Here is a 24,492-nt window from a genome sequence, read left to right on the forward strand (position 1 = left end):
TGATGCACCGACATGGTGAATCTGTTGTTCCTGCACATGACCAGTTCAGTAGAATGATTGTATACTTAAAATAAGTGTATGCCCAGACCGAGTTCGAACCGAAGTGGCACTCACTGTTAGTGCTGTGCTCTTCATTGCCTTTTTTCAAGTGATTTGTTGTTTTGCTTAGTTGTGTCGTACAATGGTTTATTCGTTATGTGCTTCGCATTGCCTGTTTTCTCGTGCTCGGTTGCTTAGGTGCGCCGTGTTATGCATCGTGTTGGTTTTTCAATGTTTTCTAATGCTTGTACATAGTTCGTGTACATAAAGCATAATATCAGTGCAATAAATACCATGATGAAAAAAATCTAGCATAGTGCTCTCGTACAGTGAGCAGCGAAGCTCGTCTGTTCACGCCGCCGCGTGTTCGAATCCCAGTCGCATCGATATTTCTTTATTTTTTTTATTTATTTGTGATTTGGCCAAGGTCACCCTCAAGGTAAAGCTTCACACAAACTCGATGAGCTGGTTAGGCCTCGCGAAGTAGCGCTTTCTGACTTTAATGAAAATAAGCAACTCAGGTCAGTTATTTCACTGACAACCCAATACAGACGCTAAAAACTCGAATCCTTTGTCAGTAAACGCCACCGAATGTTGACTGATGCAGATTTCCTGGAACATGAGCATGTGGAAGGCTTTCATCAGTTCACGAACTAATTGCTCTCGGTGCCTGAAAAGAATCGTCACTTTTGCAAACAAAGGTGCGCATTGTTCTTTCTTTTTCGTACGGCAATGCTTCGGCAGGTTAAGTGAATCCCCGTCTTGCAATCTGATGTACTCCCCTAACCTCACGTTTATGCATCGGCTGGTTTATCCGATGTACATAGCACCACATGACAACGGCAACTTGGTGACTACTCCGACGCCACGAGTGACGAACGGGGCCTTGTGCTTAATACTGCATCCGTTTTTTTTTTTCTTTTCCTCTTCCCACCATAATCCTACTGGCTCCGCACCTTAGAACATATTTTGGACAATTTTGAGAGAGCAGAAAAAGACTGCTGTGACGTTATATCGCCTTGCAGCATTCGCAACCTGGGACGTTTTATCGTCCTGCAAAAAAAAAAAAAACACCTTCGTAGCGTACATGCGTCAAACGCCATTTCAAATCGCGCCGTATCGTACACTCGCGTTCCGTACACTGTTTCCCGAGTTCAGCGTCCGTCACTTTGCTAAAATATCGTTCCAAAATGTTGGCTCCCTTCGAAGCAGGGCCCCTCTCTTCGGACTGGATTCGTCGTTGTTACTGTCATTTTCAGTAAGTCCACTGGACATAAATGCGGCATTGAGCTTTCACTTCACCTTATCTCGCCTATAAAAAAAAACGTATTAGCGATAAATTGGGTTTATTTTTTATTTAAAGTGACGATTAACGCCGCTCCTAAGCCTCGGTTTGTTTACAAAAATAGTGCCCGTTCTAACAACCAGATGGTGCCACTAGGATGAACTAATAGTTTCTCCCCGTTAGCCTACGCTGAACTAAACGCGCGAACGTGACAAATGGCGTAACATACCGCAAAATGCTTGCGTTTAGCGTACGTAAGCGTAATCGTGAATACGCTTATGGTACGCAGACAGCGTTGATTTACTCTTTTCTAACCATATGTGCACGCCGGGAGCAGACGACTGGGGAGAGGAACACGTTTAACGCGCTCTTCTGATTGGCTGAGGCGGTGTCTACATAACTTGTGAAGTATAATAGGAAGTGCACTAGAGGACCGGTTATTCCTTTTTGCTCCCATATACGGTAATTTGACTTTTGCAGTGTGGGCATCGGAGTGCTGCCGTGCTGTATCGGTGCGGATAGACTTTCGCTTCCGGTGTCAGGTTTCATCAACCAACCTTCCACACCCAAGACACCTATAGCTGCTCTGCCTAGCAAACCTATTCGCCTGGTGACTGGGGCCTGAAAGAGAAAAAAAGACAAAATTTGATGTTGCACTTTGCAGACATGAGCTTCCTCATGAACATTCGTCAGCTTTCCTCTTTTTGCTTTTTTACAGTTCTTTCATTGGTTGCCTCTTTCTGTGTTCCTTTTATCAACTTTATTAAGCTTCTCAGTACCTAAAACTTGGCTGCCTCGCATTCCTTCGTGCTCCGCATGCACGAGTGAGCGGCTTGATCACGCCGTTCCATAAAAACGGTCTTGTGTGCGTAACATTCCTCACATCTCATTGCTTTCTGGCAACAAGGCAATCTTCCTCAACTCCGTACGTGTTTCGCAAACGGCACGAACAAATGCGGCCAAATACGCGGGTAGTTGGTCGTCGCTTGGCAGCAACCAGTGCAGACGACACGTAGTGTTCCGACTGGCCCAGATGTGTAGTCCTGTGCTACAACAGTACACAGCTGCTGGAGCAGCGGCGCTCAGAACGATTGCGAGACCCCCATGAGCTTTGCGATACCCTCTTACGCTTTGAACTGCCATAGCGATGCGGCTGACGAATGTCTTGGCGGTTTTTTTTTTGTTTGTTCAGTGCTTAATTTAGTTCCTAAAAGAGCTCTGCATAAGAAAAAAATCATTGGTAACAGCTTTATAGGCTGCGGGGAGAAAATGTGGTTCAACGCAAAAACTAGGCGAGAGGGGAGGGGGCTAGGGGTTATTGGGTGGATCTCTTTTGTTGCTTGAGACGTCTGAACTTTCTGCATTAAACTTGTAGGCAAGAGTTTGACTCGCGTTGTCACAGATTTGGTGTTTTGCTTTGTAAGCATCACAAGACGAAATTACTAACGGAGTTCAGCAATCTTTTAAGCCAAAGTGCGACGCAGGCTGCCAACGGTGTTGCAATGTCACATAAACGTTGCACCATTCTTCCAGGTAACAAGTATACGTGGTGTGCCTCTCCTGTCTTTCCGCGTCGTGTCGTGCTGTCGCTAGGTGGCAGTAGCTAAACCATCGAATCTCTCAATATTACCTAAAGGAAAAGCTGGCGCTACAGTCTATGCGAGTTTCTTAAACAGCACTTTATACAATGGGTAAATGTCGGGTAGACGAATTTTCTTACTTGGCTTGTCTAGTATTGGGATGAAGCGTGTATTCTGCCTCAGAATCGGTACCTGCGCCGCGATGGTCTCCTCTGTGCTCAGATTAAATTATTTATGTGGTGCGTTTTTTTTTTTTTTGCTCCTTCGCTAAATTTAACGCAAGTGAAAGTTCGGTGTTAGGCTAGTACGAAAACTTTCACTGTTCCACTGCATTTCTTCGAGGTGGGCCATAGAGGGTCGTATTGTTACGGCTGAATCCGCGTTTTACGCCCAACAATAGCCAAGCCAAGTAATAAACCTCGTCTTCTCGGCTTTCCTGCACTTCTCCGTTGAGGAAAACTCTATGACTAAACCTAAGGGTGCCATCAAGCAGTATTCCATGGTCGAAGTATCGACAACAGATGCAGCTACGGCAAAAATCACTCACGGGCATGGGCGTCCGGAGGGGGGGGCAAGGGGGGGCGGTTGCACCCCCCTGGAAAATCACTCACTCGAACCGTGAGTGATGGCCGCACACCAGGGGCGGTGGTGCGCTCAGTCAAAAGGGTAAAAGCAGCCCCGCATGGTCACATCTGCGAAATGCCGCGTCCGGGCGTGCGTCGTTCCGCCGTTTTCAAACCACGCCATCGTTAGCTCTACTGAAGGGCGACCTGTTCCAGACATACAGCGGCACCGGCGAGCATGTGTTTCGAGCCGCCTTGAGATGGGTGTCTGTTTCTTTGATCTCTAGAGAGATAGCGACACGGAGGCAGACAGTGCACGGGGCATCTTGTTTTCGCCTATGTCGTTACGCCGGTCACCGATGAATTCTTAAGGAGGGAAGGACAAATCAGCCCTGTCCACCCCCGCTTTGTCGGGCTGCTCAGGGGCAAGCGGGCGATGAGTTGGCGCCGCCGCCGCTCGCTGTCTCCTCCGATCCACGTGTAGCGCAGTTCGGTAGAAGCGCCGCTTTCAGAATCTCCGGCAAAGGGGATTAGCTGCTTTTGTTCACGGCGACGCAGTCTCCCGAGGCGCCCCCACACCAGCGTTCTTTGCGTCTTCTGTGAAAACCAGCGCCTTTGGTCAACGCAGCCCGATGGCGCCTGCCTGGCTCGCCTGTCACCTCTGGCTGGGCCTCAAATCACAACAGCGCCCATGTACTGTGCGTGTCAGTGCATGGTAAAGAGACCCAGGTGGTCGACATTACCCGGAACTCTGTACTACTCCATCCCTCATAGCCTGAGTCGTTTTGGGGCTCTGAACCCCATAAAAACACAAAAACAAATTTTCCGACCGGAGTGGCGAGTGTCCCTTCCCCTCGGAAGTTGCGCGGCGTTCCTTTCACCCCCAAAGTGCGCATTCGGGGATACTGCGGCAAGTAAGCCCTCGCACGTGTGCGCGCCTCTGTGTTTGTGCTTGGGTGTTTTTAGTGGCCGGTTGTCAGCGAAGCTGAGAACAACCAAGACAGCGGACGAGAAAACGACGAGCGGCGAGCAGTGTGTGTGGGGTTGCTCGACTGTGCGGATGCGCAAGCAAGATGGAGCGAGGTGTATGAAGCTGCGAGCGTGCATTTATCTTGTAAATAAGTTTTCGTTGTATATATAGTCATCTTTTGTTTTCAACGTACGCGTTCAACAGTTTTTCCAATCAATGTGTATGATGAGTGTGCACCGAGAGCGTGTAATGAAGCACAGAAGTGAATTTATCACACGTGTAATTACGCAATTCGCCCAGAAAAATCCGAGGCGCCTACAGTTGCTGTTCAAGGAAGACTGACTGAGTGACTGTAGTTGCGTGTTTGCGAACATATTGTGCTGTGTGCTGGTCATCAATCCGGGTGAGTCGAGAACCCGTATGCAGGAAGACTGAGCACTCTTCTCCACGAAGTGATATAGCATCTTTTTGCATTTTTTATTAATTTTAGTTGTTTCTTCGTTGATAAACTCCAATGTACCTCTCCTAGCCACGCTTTAATTTGCTGTTTGTAATTTTTCTTTCATGTGTGCATTTTGTTTAATTTTTATTTATATATAAATAAATAAATTTACTCCGCAAATAGCGCCTTTTTGCTACGAACATACCCCCCCCCCCCCCCCCCCGGGGCACCAACGGGCCCCCCCCCTGCAAAAAATTCTGCGGACGCCCTTGCTCACGGGCCTATATAGCCAATGTGTACGGGGGTACTGTGCCGTCATAGTGACCATCAGAAAGTGGACAGCTACGTTAAAGCAAGGCACGGAGTCTTGTAACAGGACCCATTGACCCGTCTAGCTCTTGATATCACCACTGAGAAAACGTGCTGCAGAGTGGAAGGCTGGGGAACGAATAAAAGGCATGTGACGGTTCTCAAGGTTGCTGTTGGCTCGGACGTCAATGCTGAGCTCGCAAAATCGATCGTGCCAAAGCTTTTGTGTATGTCCGAGGTAAGCTCGCTGTTGGGTGCACAAACTGTTGACATCATAAATTAGGAAATGCTGAATGGAATGCTGTCAAGATAAAATGCCATGATGGCCGCTTACGAGAGCTTCTGTCACGGATGGCCGGGACCAAGGACGATTCGCACTACTGGAGTCCCGAAATCAACTCAGAAAGGCCGCCGCGGTGGCTCAGTGGTTACGGTGCTCGGCTGCTGACCCGAAAGACGCGGGTTCGATCCCGGCCGCGGCTGTTCCATTTCATGGAGGCGAAAATCGAGAGGCCCATGTACTGTGAGATGTCAGTGCACGTTAAAGAACCCCAGGTGGTCGAAATTTCCGGAGCCCTTCACTACGGCGTTCCTCATAGCCTAAGTCGCTTTGAGACGTTAAATCCCAATAAACCAAACTAAACCAAACCAACTCAGAAAGCATGGCCTGGAATCCCATCTGTTTTCCTGGGGCGCAGAATTCGTCATCCTCTACAGGAGGGACAACCGCGAAATTTTGGGGGAAAGTGTGGTATTCTGCTGACTAATCGCACACATCCAAAACAACTGTAGAAGAAAGAAGCCTATTATGCCCAAGTGTTGGTTCAGTTGCGCGGAGCCATCGAACAAAAGCGCCGAGAAAAACAGCAAAAATATTTCGCTGCTTCCGATGGCGCCCTAGCCCGCACGTCCCAGGTTCCGCGGGATGCTGTACAGGCGAGCGGGTTTGAAATTAGCAACCACTCTGCCCATTATCCCCCCCCCCCCTCTCATTGACCACCATCTAGCTAAAATTTTGGTGAATCACTTTCAAAAAGGGCTTCTTTAATGACAATCAGCTCGAGCAGCCAGGCATACACTGTAGCCAAGAGTGCAACAAATGTTTTTTCCTTCAACAGTGAAATTACTTGAAAAACTGTGTCTGAAGTACGTTAACGGACAGCAGCTAATTTCAAAAACAAAAATCTATTTTAGGTCTTGAGGTTCTTGCTTATATGTTAACCTAAGAAACTTATTGAATACCACTCGTATTATGCTCGCCAAAGCAGCGTATGAGCAATGGAGCTATTTGACGACTCCGTAGCATCAGGTTACCTAGCCAAGTTAGTACATGGTTTTTCACGCGCGGAATTCTTCTGTGTTTACAACAAATTTGAATAGGCTGCTACAAGAGTTCAATACTGTAAGTGAAAGCGAAGAACTAACAACATCACAGACATCATACGGGCAGTGGGAGGCAGCCCTGAATAGCAATGGTGTGGAGGGCCAACGTCAGACTAACCGATGGGTCCATACATCAGCTCAAGCCACACCAGAGTCTTAACTAAGGAGTCCGCCCACCTGATTCGTCTTACATTTAAAAAGCTTATAAATTTTTATCTCTTTCTCTCCTCGAAAACTGTGGTTGTTCCTGTGAAGAACTTGCTCTGTAATCGTCGGGTTCAACAAGTGGCCTCTCATGCAAAAGCGGCTGTGCGGGACAGAACTCGAACATGATCCTGACAATGTTACAACCTCTAGAAACTTGGGATAGGATCATATGAGACATGTATTCCCTGCTCGTCATACTCTGACATATAGTAAGGGTATTGAGAAGATGGACTGAGGAGATTGTGATACACGAACGCCGATATGACGCTAGAATTTCATGACAAAGAGCGCCGTGTTAGGTGTGCAATGGCGTTTGATTTTTATTGCAAAGTCGTCATAATATGTGGAAGGGCAGCGGGTAAAGTGTGTTCAGCTAGTAAGATCCATCATTCGTACGCGACTTAGTTGTCTAACTTATCACAAAGGAAATACGTGTCACAGTTTATCAGTGAACCGGTGAATCTTCAAATTTGTTATTGGAACCAGCGACAAGATACAAGCACTGCAACCAGTGTCATGCCCTAGAGTTTCAGAATATTGGTTCTGCCGTGAACTTCGCTCGTTGGTTAACCGTAAAATTCAGAGCACTTCCTATTCCCTTAGAAGCTCTAAATGCAGAGCAGACATCTTTAAAACTGGTGTCTGCCAGTGGGACCTATCGCGCACTAAGGAGATTGGAAAATGCATGGGTGTGCTGTCCACTACGAACGTGATCGTGCGTTTATAACCATGTGCAGCTTTCAGACGTAAAACCCTACATACCGTGCTATACCATACCATCAAATAATGTTGCGATATGAATGACTGGTCGGACGCATGCATATTAAGGAAGCCTACAGTAACTGAAACCAAAGAAATCATGACGAAATAATTACATTTTTTGTCTATGGTTTTAATAAATGGGAAATTTGCGGCGTAATGATTTTATGATTGAAAGAAAATTGATTAGAAAGTAGAAGCAAAGAAAAAAAGAGGTTTCTTGTTGCTCCTGGCGGGATTTCTTGCTTGCCCCTTGTAGGCACCGAATATGTAAAACCAACTCCCATATTTCGGCTCAGCCATGTGTTCTGCCGCTAAGTTGGTAGTCGCATATGCTCCACTACACTGTTCAAGGCTCTAAGAGCCCCACTCTGTACCGGTTGCGGCTACAGCGACCGCCCGCATAGTGCAAAAGAAAACGAGGGCAAATACCGTAAGTCAACATAATTTATTCCCTGGAAATCCAAAAAAGGAAGTGCCATTAAGATAGCAAGGAAAACCCACATCAGTCACCTGTCATGAAAGTGACTATACACGAGACGCCGGCGCTGTGACAACGAAGGAAGACTCTGAAGACTATAGCTCTGCCGGAGCAGCTCAACGACTCGATCTTCCTCCAAAGTGCGATCATGCACGCAGTCACGGCGTTTGACATGGATGTCGCGTATAGATGCGCGTACCCCTCCTCTTGTATACCACCTAATCGCAGACGTTGAAAGGGCGAAATGGCAGGGGGGGGGGGGGGGGGGGGGGGAGCAGTCTTTCACTTTCGCTGGCCTCCGGCTGACCTTGGCGGGGCCACAGGCGGTCAGCGCGGCGGCGGTGCAGGTCCATTAACCGGACGCGCTGCCGCCGCGTCCGCGTCCTCCCGGTGAAGTAATGCGCGCCGATTGGGAGAGAAACAAGGCGTTTCTCCCTCCAATGCGCCGGAGCGTTACGCGCGCGCGCCGTTTCTCACTTTCCCGCTGCGGGGCGAGCGCGTCCCTCTCCTCTGTGGCAGCTCTTGCCAGCCTGCTCTGTGCCGAGCTCCTTGATTCAGTGACATTCCCGCAGGCAGCGGCTGCAGTCATCCCTCCCTCGTGCTCCCGCGATACACGCGCGTCGAGACCTATCGCGCCGGCTTAACTTCGGCGCCCGCTGACACCGACGCATCCCGACCTTTGCCGCGCGCTCGCGCGCTCTTCGGCACCTCGAGTTCGCTCTCTGGCGCTTTCAGCGGGGACTACGGATGTGCGCTGGCCGCAGACGCGCGCTCACGGGGCTGACGAGGGTCCCTTCATCGACCGTGCCCAATCATTGGCTCCGCCCTCTAAACTGTCCCTGCCTTTTTTCTCACTCCCAATCACGTTGGTAGAGCTCAGCGTTCATTCGGGACATGCGCTCTTTCCCCCGAGGAGCATTCGCTGCCAAACAGAAACTCGACAGCCAACTTTCAAGGTTAGCTTATCTTTTTATCTTCTGATTTAGCGAGCTCCTATTTAACGCGGACATACCTTCAGGCAGCTTGCCGCTACCTTGCGAAGCGTCGGCACTTCTATTCGCTCTCTTCGGGGCAATAAGAGGACTTACAGCCGCTCGCGGTGTAGGAAGCATCACTCTGAGACTGGCTCACTTCGTACAGGCACTAGCAGCGCAACGTTCTCTGCTTTTGTCTAGTGTTAGCAGCGTCCCGCGTCAATCTGTCGCTTTTGACCCTTTAGTTGCTCGCTACCTCAACATTTATTTATTTTATTTCTCCCGATCAGCTTGAATACCTTAACGCCAAATTCAACATGAGTGTCGTTAGCAACTTTTCTAACGCGACCAACTGGACGGATGGTGCCGGTGCGAGCCCCGTGGAGTATCCCCTTATCAAAGTTATCCACGACTGGCTGATCGTCGGCATTCTGGTGTCCATCATGTTTGGTATGGGGTGCCATGTCAAACTGTCCGAGGTAAGTGAGAGCTTTTTCTTGCCTCGCGATAAGTCTTGCTATGCGCTCGCGATAAGTCTTGCTATGAGGTATGTCTTGCTATGTCTTGCTAGGATGCTAGGCGAGGATGCGGCGAGCGCAACCTCGCCTTTGCTTCATTATTTTTTTAATCATTTCTCTCACTTTATTTTAATTATTTTGTAAGCTCTCTTATTATGTGAGAGCGTTTACAAAGTCTTCCGACTAACTCTAGTTTTGAAGCTGCATGTCACTCCGCATCTGGCGGCAAAAGAGAGTTTTACAAACTGGCTCTAAAGAAAAAACAAGCAAGAAAGCAGGTGCGATACAGTCACGCCTGCGTTACGTTTACGAAGCGTCCATTGGAAACTCGAGCTCAACTTTTAATTCATAAGTCTATCAAAAACGGAGCTTTACATATTGTCGAAACTTACTTTCTTTTAACGCCGATAGCGTTAGTACCCGCATGTCAGAAAAAATTGTCCGGTCGGCGGCGTCAGCGTTGGCGACCGTAGGAAGCCTCGCAGACGGAGCGGCCGGAGCAACCAGCCGCTCCGGAAGCAAAGGTGGACCACCTGGGTCAGGCGACATTATGACGTCATCACAACCTGCCCACCGGATTGTGAGCAAACTGATCACCGTAGCAAGTGGCAGTTAAATTTACTATTCGTCTGGAGAGGTTGCTCACGAAGAGCAACCTGGGTACCACAAGTGGCAGCACCTGACATCTGCACCTGCCATCTGAATATCGCAACAGTTGGTTTGAGCCAGCCGCAAGACAGCTACTTTGCTCGAGTATCAAAATATGTGGCAACCGCTGATATACAGCGTACAACTCACGCATCTATATCCGATGCCGTGAAACTAGCGCTTGCCGTGGTTTGATTTACGAAACGCTTCACACTTTCGCAACACCTTCCATTGCCGTCCTATCCGCGGTGCTTTTTGAACGTAACAATTTCAAAAAGCACGGCTTTTTGGGCGTCGCTTTTGGTTGCGGACTTCGGGAACTAAGAGAAAATTAATGGATATTGCTATAATAATATGATTTTGCTTTTTCTGTGCATTGAGGACTGTCAGTGTGCTTTAACGTGTAGAATGCTGCATTTATCTTGCACCAGCTGCAGTGACAAGGGTCATGACCTTCTTGGCTTTCACAAGAAAACTGTCAGGGCCAAACACTTAGTGAAAGCAAACAGAACCCTTTGACTGACGCCACACAACGCTCGTTAACAGCCGAATGTAACCGTGGACTCTAGATGCGCGCCGTTATTGTTCATTCTGCGTCTGTCGTAGACGCTACTAAAAAGGTCACCATGGCTCTTCTGCCGTTGTCAGGCAACGAAATGGATGAGCTGTCTAAATATACATTTTCCACTCGGTAACGACTGTAGTCTCTTAAAGCGCGTACGTAATTCGCTCCAAAACTGCTCCATCGCCGATGGTTGGTCCCGCGCAGCGCCGGTTTGCCCTTCGCAAACAAATGGGGAATTAAACCACAAAAGCCGCTCCAGGCTTCGGCCATACGCCTAGGACAGCGTTCCAGCCAAGGTAGTGACCATTCACTGTCTCGCAAACGTCTGACCCGCGTGCGACTTTCGCTCGTTCAGTACTCACTAAGAGGAAGCTGTATCCACGTAGTGCGTATACTCATTTGAGCCTGAATACATGGATGTCGATGAGTGGCGCCCTATGCTGCAGGCTTGCTTCATCTCCTGGCTTCAATAGTTTTTATGTCAAGCGAGACTACACACCTGCAACGCAAGTTGCAGGTGTAGCCAAGTACCATGTAGCTAATTACCCAGTAGCCAAGTATCAAGTGCGAGTAGCCAAGTGCCATGCAGTAGCATTCGGCGGCACAAGTTTTGTTAGCGAGCCACTTCGGCGTCGTGTGCAGGCACGTGTCATGGTGTCCCATCAACTGTCACTGTCCGAAAACTATATTTTGTTTGTTTACTCTATTACGATGATCATGTGCGAAATCGGTTGCTGAATAACCACGTCTTTTAAGAACCAGTTTTATCCGTCTCGCGCTCAAATACGCGCATCAGTGGAGCGAGCGGTTACGGCAAACTCGACCGCATTCACAATACTGTCAAATCGTTTAACCCCCACCGAGTTCTTAACTGAAAGGCGTGGAAGGTATGGTAATCTTGTTTACGGCGAAGCTGCCTGCTTTTGTCCGTTGCCATAGGCAATGTCATTATCTGGGAAAACATATAGTGTAGCCCTGTGGCCGACCTGAGTGAGCTATATGCATACGATGAACTGGGACAATTCGTCTTCACCTGCCACCGTTTCACACAAAATAAAAACATTTCGGAGTTGTGCGCACACCTGTCTATACTAAATGAACGAAACTGGTCGGTGAAGCTGTTTCAATCAACCTCGTCTGCAAAGTGAAAAAAAAAATCAAATATATTTCCCGCTCAGGCAAGCATTTTCGCACTCGGAGCGCAAATAAAAAGAAATAAGGCACGCATCGCCGACATTAAAACAGTTTCATCTTTGGCCAAGAAGGGCTTTTTTTGTTGTTGTTGTTATTCGAGTACGGGATGTGCGAACGACGGTAGAGCCTCGTTATTTCATTGACTTATTTCGTACGACGGGCACGTGCGAGCGCGTAAAGAAATGTTGTCGTGTTGTGTGGAGTTTAGTGGCGCAAAAGCATCTAAGGCTATCATGCGCCAAACACAAGCGGCGCAAGAAATAAAAGTGTTGCCGCAAACAGTTTTTATCTGTCGCTACTATCCGGCGGTTCTCGGCATGCCCTGCACCGGCACAAAATGAGCAGGCCGGACGACCCCCGTAATGTTGCACGAGCCGCGCACTTGTGGCCCCGCGCTGCGGCATCATTTTTCGCACACACACAGTTGCATCCCGCAACAGAAGCCCATTAGGTGGTAGCCGGCGTCCTTCGTCAGATAACTGCTCCCAAGAACAATGCCGTACTCGAAACATGAATAAGCGGTAGGACTGTACACGGTCATTGTTATCTGCCACGCAGCGCCTTTATTTTCCAACCTCTCTGCTTAAATTCTAACGACTCAGTTTCTGAACGGCTCGGCCGGTTACGAAGCAAAGCTAGACAAATCGTGATAATGGATGTTTGTCCATGGCTCAGGTCAAGCAGAGTTGTCGCGCAAAGTGCGACAACCAGGCGGAAAAATAAACTGCTCCCCAAGAAGCTTCGTTCTAAACAAACGATGGTTTGGTTTAGTTTATGGGGGTTTACCGTCCCAAAGCGACCCAGGCTATGAGAGACGCCGTAATGGGGGGCTCCGGAAATTTCGACCACCTGGGGTTCTTTAACGTGCACTGACATCGCACAGTACACGGGCCTCTAGAATTTCTCCTCCAAAGAAATTCCAGCCGCCGCGGCCGGGATCGAACCCGCGTCTTTCGGGTCAGCAGCCAAGCACCATAACCACTGAGCCACCGCGGTGGCAAACAAACGATGCTTTTGGTGGATATAAACCTTCGGACTACATAACTGAGTAAATCAGGATGCACGTTGAAATGGGGCATGACCGGACTGATTGATAGAGAAAGTTCTGCGTTGAAACGAGGGCTTTAGAGCCCTTTCCCCCAGACTGTCTCGCTGCTGTGAATCGGCGTACTTTCGCACGTTGGATCGTCGTAGAGAGTGGGATCGCCAGCACCTACACCTCCTCGTGGCCCAGGATGATCAGCGCTAATACGGCGCGACAAAATGACGACAGCATAGCGAATCAGTTCGTGCCTGGCTGGTTTACTTTTTCTCGCTGTACGTATGTACATTTCCGGCACACCTCGTACGTTTATTCTTCTTTCAGCAAACATACACACTTCACGCGCGCCTACACTTCTTCGTCGAAGGGTTCACTTCACTTGCGGGACAAATCCCGACTTTCCTTCGCTCAGAGGTCACATGAAGGCATTGGTTGCAGCCCACCGAGAAATGAAAGAATTTGCGGAATAAGGAGAGTAGAGAGAGTGAACAAGAGTGGCGGAAACATGTCACCCTTCATGCTGATATTTTTTGAGTACCCAGGTGCTCGAGAGATGTGAAGACATGACACTCTCGCAACAAAGAAGACCGGCACGCTGACGACCTGTGGAAAGTGTCTCGGAGAAGAGCTCACTGTCGTCAGTTCCCACGGTGGCTGCGAAAGCGCGTAGTTAGAAGCAATCTTTTAAGAAATGTCTTCATAGTAACATTGTTCCATTCCAACATTTTATTTTGCTTGCACAGGGATTTTTCTTGTCTGATTATTTTCCTCATCCTTGCAATCTCCCGTTACGAGCAACCTGCCGAGCTACTGCAGATGCAGCCTTTCCCTGCTGACTCTCCGATGTAGCAAATGCTCTTCGATCTTATCTGTTGAAATGCAGCTTGTCGCGCGAGCGAGAGCGCGGTATCGCACAGATTGAAAACGAAAATGAACCAAGGTCAGCAATTCGAAATTTCGAAATAAATCGCTGGCCGCCGAAAGAATAAAAGCTGCACAGATCGATTCTCAACGAAAAGTTCATTTAAACCACCAAACATTCTCAAAAGGCACGCTGACGACCCGTGTGATACGATCCAATTTTTTGTTTGTTCGTTTTTCTTTTTATGAAAACAAAAAGAAAGTCTTTTGTGAGAGAGCAAATGGTCGAAACCACGCAATTTGCTATCCCGCCTTGAAATATGGAACACTTATGCAACAATGTGCGATCGAGTTTGCTCACATTACCGTCAAGAGCAGGGCAGGAAGCCACGTGACGTCTGGAGCGGCTGAAACGAGCAGATATGACGCTGATTGTCTGGCGCCGAATCACTTCCGCGAGCGTGGAGAGATCGCGCTGCTACGCTCCGCCGAAGCCGAACCCCGGTGAATCGACTTCGGGATGATTACGTTGCAGTGGGCTTCCGTGTGGCCCTTAGTGGCGTCGCGTTTGCCTTTTCCTGCATGGGAAAGTTATTCGCGAATTGCGGACACCCTACTGCGGCTGTTTTTTAGGCTTAACGCACGCTGAGCGGAGACGCCGCACTGTAAGCTCGCTACGCGCGGTGAGTTGCTTCGTGTTATTTCTAGTTCTATTCTTCGTTGAGCAAGATGCTCAGAGTGATTTACGAGCTACGTGTCCCGACATATGTGCTCTGTTGGAATGGGTACGAGAAAAGCAGAGGTCTAACATGTGCACTTTTTTTTCCTTTTCAACATGATATTTCATGGTTCAAAGCGCAGGATTTACGTCACCGCTCACACACAAATGCATGAGTGACATCCAAAAGAAAAAGTCAGAGCCCCAAGGCGTTACTCCTGCTTTGTTATCTATTCCTTTCTGCCTCACTCCTCCGCCTCTTTTTTTTTTTTTTTGTCAGACCTGCGTTTAGAAGAATACACAATAAATAATGAAAATGCTACACCAGCACCTACTCGTGGCCATTATTGTCTGAAGGTTCGAAAGCAACACTCGCGCTGTGTTCTCGGTTTCTTTTGTTTTTAAATTGTACAGAGGATCTCGTCTACGCGTTCTCCAGCGTGGGAGGCGGTGTTGCGTTCCAATACATACATCAAGTTCCTCGAAAATAGTGCCCGCCGCAGCCAAATAACGAAAATATTAACTCGTTTCACGCGCTAGATCTGGCTATAATGTACAAGGGATTCTTAGAAAACCTGTTCAGAAGTTAGCCGTTGCAGCTAGCTCGCTGTGAAAGGGTAGTTAAAGTGAAGGTAGCAAAATAGGCCTGAAACAAGCCACTGGCTAAAAGTGAAACAAAAAAAAAAGAAACGAAACGAGGACGAGTCCCGTGATTATTGTCGCACGTGCCAATACCTTGATATAATGTTTATCGCTCACAAAGCTGAGTTAATACTTGGCAAGAGAAGGAGTTCTCGAAACCGCTTAAGGACACCACCATTCCCTATCATGCGCGCCTAAAATAAAAAAAAAAAATAGGCACCATTCACGCCCCCCGAAACAAAAGCAAGAAAGGTACATTTTAATCGCTACATTTTCCGGCCAAAGATCAAGCACGATGGCGCCGTACGAGTCAAGTTTTCGCGGAGAAATGAACCAATCAAAACTTATCAACGAAGGTAGATACCGGAAAAGTGATCAGGCTATAGAGGGCTCAATGAAATCCGCGTGGTAGATGCACAGTTTCCCTTAGAACAATCTAAACACAGTCCCACTCAGGGCAAACGTGCTGTACAGTCCCACTTACAGGCTGCGATGCTGTCGTAGGGCTGAAACAAAACTGGCCGCCCAGGGCCATACAACAGCACTGTTCCTTCATGGGCATGATGATGTGGGATGGTGAAGCTTGTTAAACAAACAAGGATAAAAAGAAGAGGATGAACGCCAACCGCTAGAGTCACCTTCAGGCTAAGAATGCAAGGGACAACATGGAAGACAAATATTCTGGATGACCCCCGTGTGGGAGTCTGGCGCACTCCGCGCACTCGCACGTTATCATGGAGAGGTTGTTGCGTGGGCTACGAGGGAACCCGGAGCTCATCGATGATTCTCGAGTGTTTGCCGGATGTAGGCAGCTCTGCTGCTCGCAAAGACGCTTCCTTGGAGATTTCAACCGCCTGCGACGAGTGGCCTTTGGACGCTGCTCGCGCAGATCATCCTTTAGCAGCCTTCTCTTCTGTCTGTCATCTTCTGTCCGCGGGCCCTTAACGGAGCCCCTTCTTGGCAAACCCTCCCTCTGCGCCTACATTCGCTGGCGCTTCATGCTGAGTCCCCGTTTCGTCCACCGAGCGGCATTCACGGCAACCATTCAGTGCCGCTGCTTAGCGCCTGTCTCCGATAGCAGCCACGGGGAGTGGATAGGCCTCGCGAACCCTGGCAGTTGTGACACGCGCATAATGGAAATCTCAGCGCTTGTGTGTATGCCTGGACAGAGAAGACAAAGAGCTGTCGGTCAATGCCGCCGGTTAAGAATCATGTTTTTGTCAACTGTATTTGCATCTAGATCGCTGGCGGCTGCATGCTCGTTTGCGTGCGAGTTGTCCGAATGCGGACAACTCTCAAACAAAGGCGGCCTCGAAATGTGAGGAGGAAAGTTTGCCGACGCTTTCCCCAGGGACACTGTACTTTGTTCGGCATGCGTTTGTCTGCCCTGTGCCTCTTCGGGAGGTGCACTGACCGCTTTCAGTTTTTACATTATCCGTGCACGCACCGGTAGCGCTGCACCCAACCATTGGCTTATCTCAGAACGCAATGGCTATTTTAGTGGTTACAGCCCTTCAAAAAGACTACAGAGTGGTGTGCGTGATACTAGCGACCAGTGTTTATTTTTTAAAGGGTAGTTTTGTGTGGTCTTAGCTTTGAGTTTAGTTCGTTAGCTGTTGGGTACATTTAAGTCGGTATGATTATGGACAAGAATGTCTATACTGAACTGGAAGCTTGGTGGCATTTTCTTACATCTGGAGGCATAAAAACCGGATTCCGATCATAAAGAGCTCTGTTGGTTGTATAGGTCCCATACCGCCGCAAGAGCGTCGCGTTGGTTCCCGCAGAGCATTGCTTCACATGAAGTGCCCAACTTTGGACTTGTCTTCTCGTCACTATGATTTTGCTTGCACATTCGAATAGCCTTGGCAGATCTATATTTCAGATCGCAGTGGGGTGTCGGAAAGGTTCCTCCGGCGCGTTGAGCACCATGAGCCGTTGTCGTCGGTGCGGCCAGCATGGACGCGTAGTTCGCAGATCAGCGAAAGGCCTAATGGTTCGGAAGGCCACTTTCGGGGGAACCGTTCGCATGCCCGCGTGCTGTGGTGGACTGAAAAATATGGACCACGCTTCGACGGCAAAGTTCGTTTGACGTGTTGCTTAGTGAATATTGATGGGTGTTTAAAACTTCTTCAAGTAAGTGCCATCTGTGCGCTTGCGCATGAAAGCAGCAAACCTATATATTTCTTTAGTGCCTTCGTGTGAGCCAGTCGGTGAGGCATCATGGAGAGGCGCAGCGCTCGTTTCCTTTGGGTGTATGTTGTCCTTGTTTTCTTTGCGTTGAGCCTCTCCATGGGGTCTGTATATATTTCTGTTACGCAACGTGAGGGAAGGGTTCGAACGTTAAAGTGTGCTGCATATTATTCTTCCCACCACTGTACATGCAGCTCCGAGGTCAGTTTACCAAGCTCGTACGCTCACCGCTTGTTTCGTGGCTCGCTCTGTCGTGAGCGCACGCGTGAAGTGGAAAAAGAAAAGGAAATAATGAATGAAACAGCAAAGGGCGTCGCTCCTGCCTCGCCCTCAACCAGCCAGAACCGACTCCGCCCGCACCCGTGACTGCTACATCCAGGAAACGTCAAAAAGAGCGTCACGTTGTGGAGCGCCTCCCGCATCGTTCCGCACTCTGTTCCCTTCTGGCCTCGGTCTAGTGGAGATTTTCACGAAATACACGCCACGCTGTGGCGGTGCCACGAACTATTCTAAAAAGGATCGGCGCGCGGAACCGCGTGGTTTGCTCCGTTTCCCGAGGGCTTCGCCAACGCATGCAGACGTTGTTGTCAGACTTTTTGGTGTAAAAATATCTCTTGGCAAAGCAGTTGCATGGATGCTTGCGCGCTAACGAGATAGAAGAGCCGCTGAGGTTCACCGCGCGATTTTTTTTCTAGTGCCAGCTATACAGAGAGAGCGTGCGAACAGGGTGTTTCCCCGCTGCAGTGAAACACTATAGCAGGGCCATGACAGCACAGTTCTTATCAGACACCCACTCTATATATCTCAAAAAAGATGATTTTCCTGTACTAGAAAGGTCTATGTAAATACGAGGCGTTCTGTGTTAAAAAAGTTCGCCGAGCACACATGACTAACGGGCACATTTAAAGCGCTCCAAGATTCGTGCGGGACTGTATCTGTACTGCAGGTAACATTACGGCAGGCGTGAACGGTGAAATGGTGCTTTCTTATCCACGGAAGTGCGTGATATAACGGCATCACTCAAATTCTGTGTCATTTTAATTGTTCTTCAACTTCGATTGCCCAACGTATTCTTTGTCGATGGAATCACTTAGACAGACGGAAGGATGACAAGAATCGGATACAATTGAAAGAAAAAAATGATATCATCGCTGCCTTACATTCAGTACATGATTTCCATCCGCTGAAGAAAAACTGAGGGCACAAAGTGCTCTTAATCGCTCCGAAAAGACGTTGCGGGGAAAAAGGTGACCTCATTGGTCTGGCTTTCCACTCCTGCACACAATTAGAAATCTACACTCAGTTAATGTATCACATGGTTAAAATTTATTGGTTAAATTAAAAGCCGCAAAAGGACGCACCTGTATCAGTTAAAGCTCAAGCGACATCGGCTGCGAAACATTTCTAGATTGTTTTGCGCGAAGCAGCATGAAAAATTTGTAATCGCTGAATATTGCTTACCTTATCTCCTGGTTTCGTCATTCGCTAGGTGCGCTAAATTTTTATCGTCGATATCATTAACTTTAAATTTCCACTAAAGCGCGCGTCGGCCGTCTGCCACTCCACCTCCAAGCCGGCTGATTTCGAGCGCCACACAGCGATTTCTTTGTTGTTTCTCGCATATTGCTTTACACCTTCGAGGAAAGAGACTGACTCACGCGAGGTTGCTTCCATCGACAAACAGGCGCGAGTTTATCATGAAATACGCTGATCCCGGCAGAGTCCTCCGTAGGGCCACAATATATTGGATCAAAATCTCCAGTAGTCGCGCAGTTTACTTTGCGCCTTACCTGTTTCATAGAGTTTATACATATTCAACATTCTTGGGGAAACGTTTTGAAAATTGGAAAACTGTAAGGCACTGTATATAAATATTGAAGGTAATGGTCCATTCTTTCGATATGTAGCAGAATCTTTCTTTTTATAGCGCTTCCATATCTTGCATTGATCATTTAAGACTGCCATAGAAAACCAATGGACAACACTTTCGACGATAGCGGAATCGTTAACAGCAAAAGAATGCAAGCCTGGCGACGGGAGATCTGCGGACATATTGATTGTTATAGTGAAATCATACAATATATGAAGAAATTGTGCTCGTAAACTCTTTCCCGTTCAAGAATGCTTCTGCCTAGATCTGTTGGGTATGAAATATTACCAAGAGGGAAAGCGGGCACCACCGTCTATGCTAGTCTCTTAAAGAGCACTTCATCCACTGCGGGAATGCCGCGAGGTTTCTAACTTGGCTTGGATAGTGTTAAGCCTAAAACATAACTACAACCATAGAGTTTCTTACTGTTACCTAGAGGGAAAGCTGGCGCCCCGTCTATGGGAGTTTGCGTGGAGGCCCCTCAAGACCACTTCAGCCACCATGGGCGCTCAAAGGCATCATATGGGCCGGTGAGCTACCGACTGCAGAACCACAACTTTTGGCCAAAAAATAATGAAAAATAAACGCTGTTCGATAATCAAGATTGCCCTAACATTCAATATCCTGTCTAATGATTGCAACAAACGAGCAGAAAAGCATGTAAATGCAAAGTTTGCCCAAAATAATAGATGGATTTAGCTCTCCTATTGGCCAAGTAGCGAACACTACAAAAACTAATCTTTCGTGCTTAACAGACGCACTTTTAAAAATAAATGTTTTTAAAAAAATGTTGTTGCTTAAACACTTTAAAATGTTATTTAATTGCATTTTGGAAACGAAAAGCCTTTTACTGACATCGTGTGCTGTTGCGGTTTCGCTGCTATGGCTTTTGCACACTGCGTTCGCGCCAAAGTCGTCTGCGCACACACGAACAGCGTTTTCGGAATGAAACATCTTAGTAGCCACACTCCGTGTTAGCGAAAAAATACGACTGTCTCCCGCCAGGTAGCTCACCGGCCCATGATGCTTTGAGCGTCCATGGTGGCTGAAGTGCAGCGCCGCCAGCTTTCCCTCTAGGTAATAGAAAGAAACTCTGTGACTACGACTTCACAGATATAAATTATGAAGACAAAAAAATAGGAAACGTTGTTTCACAATAAAAATATCCTAGAATAAAATCTCCTAACTGTACATTTCAATAAATGAGCAGAGAAACAGTTAGGTGAAACGAGCACCCCACGGTCAGAGGGAGCTTTCTCTTCGTGTCGCCAAATATAGCTAACCGCCGAAACCAGCGTTTTGCCTTCAACAGACACACTTTTCTGAGCAAATGAAAAAAAGAAATTGTTGACGCTTAAAACAGTATACATTAGGAGCTTCGTTCCGTCATAGTAAAAAAAAAACAAAAAAAAACAAAGGAACATTTCATTGATGTCGTCTGCTATTGCGGATTCGCACCATGGGAAACTTGCCCGAACCCTCACCCTTTTATGAAACTTGTTTGCGCTTGCGGAGTGCACGCTCTCGCCATATCTTGGCGCAGCGCTTGCGTATTTTGCGAAGAAACACGCGAATTAGGCAGCGGAAGCCTGTCCCTGCCGCAAATAAGTGAAGGTCATGTTCATGCTGACGCACGCAACCTTTATGCTTAACAATGCTGTGTTGTAAGCCACTTGATGGTGCACATTGGAAAGAGTGCTTCGGCGCGGCAAACACGGATCACACAATGGAATGGACTTGTTTTCTTCCGCCGTCTAGTTCCCGCTCTTCAGCGATCAGAAGCGGCCCGGTATGCGCTATCACGCACACGCCCGAGTGTGTCAAGCGCCGCGCGTTCGTCGCAGTGCTGTCTGAGAGCTGCAGAAGAAACTGGTCCTAGCTCGGTCGAGAGAATACTTGACTGTGTATCACTGATCCATCAAAGAAGAACGCCTTCGTTTTTAAATGAGCCACCCTGAAGTCGCTGGCGTCGCTGTCGCTTACGAGCTGGGAACCGCAAATGTGCCAGGGCACAAGCGGCAGCCTCTCCTTTTCCTTCTTTTTTCTTTTCTCTCAGTCGCCTTCCACGCCCGTTTAACATATTCCCGCGCTATCTTTCGTCTTGTGCGTCATCGCTGCGTTGTTATCCTCCTCCGTTCTTTGCGACAGCGGCGCGCCGCGGAGGAGTGCCCTGATAGCGAGGCGCCATATACTTGCGTGATATATCAGGTGTCGGGAAGTGGCGCGTTAATTTATTTCCGATAAGAGCGGCTCGAAGGTGAAAAATTCTTAAGTTTCTATCTTGCACCGAGACATTTTCTTATTGTTCGCGACAAAAGTATAATCTGCGTTTCCAATATACCATGCGGCCTACTTTTTCATTGGCCCCTATCAGGAGGCGTACTTTTGATCTACACGTCTCCGTGCCTCCGTCTCTCTAGCGGCGCCGGGACTTGTCTTTCAAAACACGGCCCCGGGTAGAGAAGGAGGACGGCGGAGGATTGATGAGGTAATTGAGATAGATAGACGTTATTAAGGCGAAAGCCTTTAATGCCTCATCGTTGTCGACAGAAGGTTGTCAGCGGAGGTGTCACGCTTTTTCTAGTGAGACCAGAAAAAAAAATCTTTGCGCACGATGGGATTCCAACCACCATCCTTCCGTTCCGCAGCCGAGCGTGCTAATGGCTACGCTACTTCCTGCCAACGCATATGAAGGTCTCCTTGTCTAGGACGCTCGAGCGTGTTTGTAGAAAGGCGTCGAATCAGACGGATCCCTCCCAAACGCCCTCCAGTGTCTCCAGTATTTAAGATTCACAAACAATTGTGTGCTTAATTAACATCTTAACCACACATCAGTGACACAAGCAGCAACACCGCGCTTAAGTCTTTCGCCTCACCGCACTTTAGGTCAACAAAGTGCCCCCCTGAATTGTTTGCTTAGAGCATAGAGGTTCTTAATATATTGCCTAGAGAAACAACAGACGGCGCTGCACTTCATCCACCGTGGGGAGGCGCTGGAATGCCGGGAAGATTAGGTTTCGCATTTAGCTTGGCTATTGTTGGGCATATGTGGATTCAGCCATAACAATAAACAATTCTTCTCGCAGCAAACCTCAAAGAAATGCTGTGAAAGTTTCCATGCGTGCCAGCCCAACACTCGTGTTAAATATATTAAACATGCGAAAAAACCCGGCATTCAAAATAATTTTGTCTGCTCGCAGACGAGAGCCTCGCGCGGTGCAGCTGCCGATTACGAGGCAGATTTAGTAACAGTCCCTCTGCATAAGTAGTAAGAAAGATGTAGTGCCTGCCTGGCATGTGTGTGGTAAACCCCGGAAAATTCGTTGTGCCCTTTGTCTCGGAAAATTCATCGCGCGAGTGGAACAAAAAAAAATAGGGCAGACTGGGACGCTTGCACCTAAGGAGCGTGTTAAGGAACGAAAAGAGAGGGCACAGCCTGCGGGCAGCGCGCCCACGCGGGAATCCTCTTCAGTGATGGCTCGCCAGGCCAATCGTATCGCGGCACAACTTACCTTCCAAGAGGGCGATAAAGCATTTGTTCAGCGCAGGATAGCAACGTTTCTTCTGAAAACAATAGTTTTCTTCATTGCATGAAGTATGCCCCTGCGTTAATGTTAATCCAGAACAAAACCTACATTTACTTTGTTTGTTTGTTTGTTTGTTTGTTTGTTTGTTTGTTTGTTTGTTTGTTTGTTTGTTTGTTTGTTTGTTTGTTTGTTTGTTTGTTTGTTTGTTTGTTTGTTTGTTTGTTTGTTTGTTTGTTTGTTTGTTTGTTTGTTTGTTTGTTTGTTTGTTTGTTAGGAGTGAGTTTGTAGAAGCGCCTCATACCGCAAGTTACATGAATAAGAAAAACGTTAGAGATCACTGCGACGACCCGCACTGGGAGAATGCGAAAGCACTGATGCCTCCTTCACACTCGTCGCCTCTCTTTGCTTCACTTTAGACTGTTTGCCTCGCTTTTTGCCTCTTTTTCTCTCTTTTGACTGTTTGCCTTTCTTTTTACTTCTTCCAATTTGGACGTCTACCGCTATTTTCACGTCCTCGCACTGTATGCACGTTCAGGGCTGTTTTGACGTTTAAATGACCTTTGGCCTCTAATTAGTTAACTAATTACTCCAGATCAATGAAAATTGGTGCACAATCACACTTCATCATTCACTGTCGCGTGGTTGCGTTTTTTCCGCGCAATTTTGACGTCTAGTACTGTTTTAACCTCCTCGCACGATATAGACGTCCGATACTATTTTGACGCCTAAGTGACATTTTCGGCTCTGATTAATTAACTAATTCATATAAAATTTTGACGTGCAACATCCTCGAATCATCCTCTACCATCCAAAATCATTCTTTTTCGCTTAACTATCACACGAACGGAGAAACCGCTGCCGACACGTTTTGCGGACACGAAATCGTCGATATAGTCAAGTAATGCTTTCGCACTAATAAAGATTCCGAAAGCTTCTGTTCATCTTATGCTCGATTGCGAAAAACGTCGTGACATTTGCTAAATCGCATCGTTAGCAGCTCTATTTTTTTTCTTCTTCTTTTGTCATTTTGCTCAATGCATACTACAGTGGGCTGCAGCGAACGCGCTTTTTACTTTTTTCTACGCGACAGCGTTGGCAGCAGTGCACTGTCACACTACACGTGCAGCTTGCAGAGGATGCAATTTGCGGAGACTCGACCTAAGGCGCACAAGCTCGACAAACTTTCGTCTGGCCCCTCGTCGCACTGGCGCCGAGGATGCGGTTTGTCGGATGCGATGCAGCACCCGGTCGATCGTGGGGACACATGTAGCCAGACAGCGATCAGTGAGCGCTATGAACTCAAGCGGCCCGCACTCGCCACTCAAGCTGAGCGCGCGTCTTAGGCGGGTCTCTAGAGACGGCCCTTATTATTCGCTCTCTTTGATATTGCTGGAGGTCCGCACCCCGTTAGCTGAAGCGCCGATGTTCAGCGTCCCATCAAATATTTTTCGGTGCACTATTATGGCGACCCTGTATTAGCACCATGTTCAAACGACGCCTGTGGCATTTCATTATACACGTATAGACACGCTAGACACCGAATGTGTCATAATTCTTCCCAGCGGCCATAATCTGTAAAGCGTAGCTTATACAACGTTAGCGCCGCGTTATTTCGAGACTACTACAAATGGCGGTGAACGCGCAGTGATGAGGCAGTTATTCAGTGCTTTAATCTCCCCACGGCGGAAAACAAAAACATCCTATAAACGCCGCGCAACCGAC

The 24,492-nt window shown here is 48.0% G+C and overlaps 1 protein-coding gene across 2 annotated transcripts in view; it reads left to right on the forward strand.

Moving 5' to 3' along the window:
• The first annotated feature begins 8,573 nt into the window (after positions 1-8,573).
• LOC149353063 (ileal sodium/bile acid cotransporter-like) overlaps positions 8,574-24,492 on the forward strand; it is a 109,308-nt gene continuing 93,389 nt past the window's right edge. Inside the window, exons 1-2 of one of the 2 annotated variants that reach the window (XM_089582259.1) lie at positions 8,574-8,974; positions 9,283-9,471. In XM_089582259.1, the coding sequence (XP_089438385.1) occupies positions 9,310-9,471 (162 nt within the window). In that variant the 5' untranslated portion in view covers positions 8,574-8,974; positions 9,283-9,309. Of the gene's footprint in view, positions 8,975-9,282; positions 9,472-10,868; positions 11,020-24,492 lie in introns of those variants that run through there. The other variant, XM_089582260.1, reaches the window with a different exon arrangement.

This window comes from Amblyomma mixtum, chromosome 3 (assembly GCF_055824585.1).
Source record: "Amblyomma mixtum isolate Tamu chromosome 3, ASM5582458v1, whole genome shotgun sequence".
Taxonomy (NCBI): Eukaryota; Metazoa; Arthropoda; class Arachnida; order Ixodida; family Ixodidae; genus Amblyomma; species Amblyomma mixtum.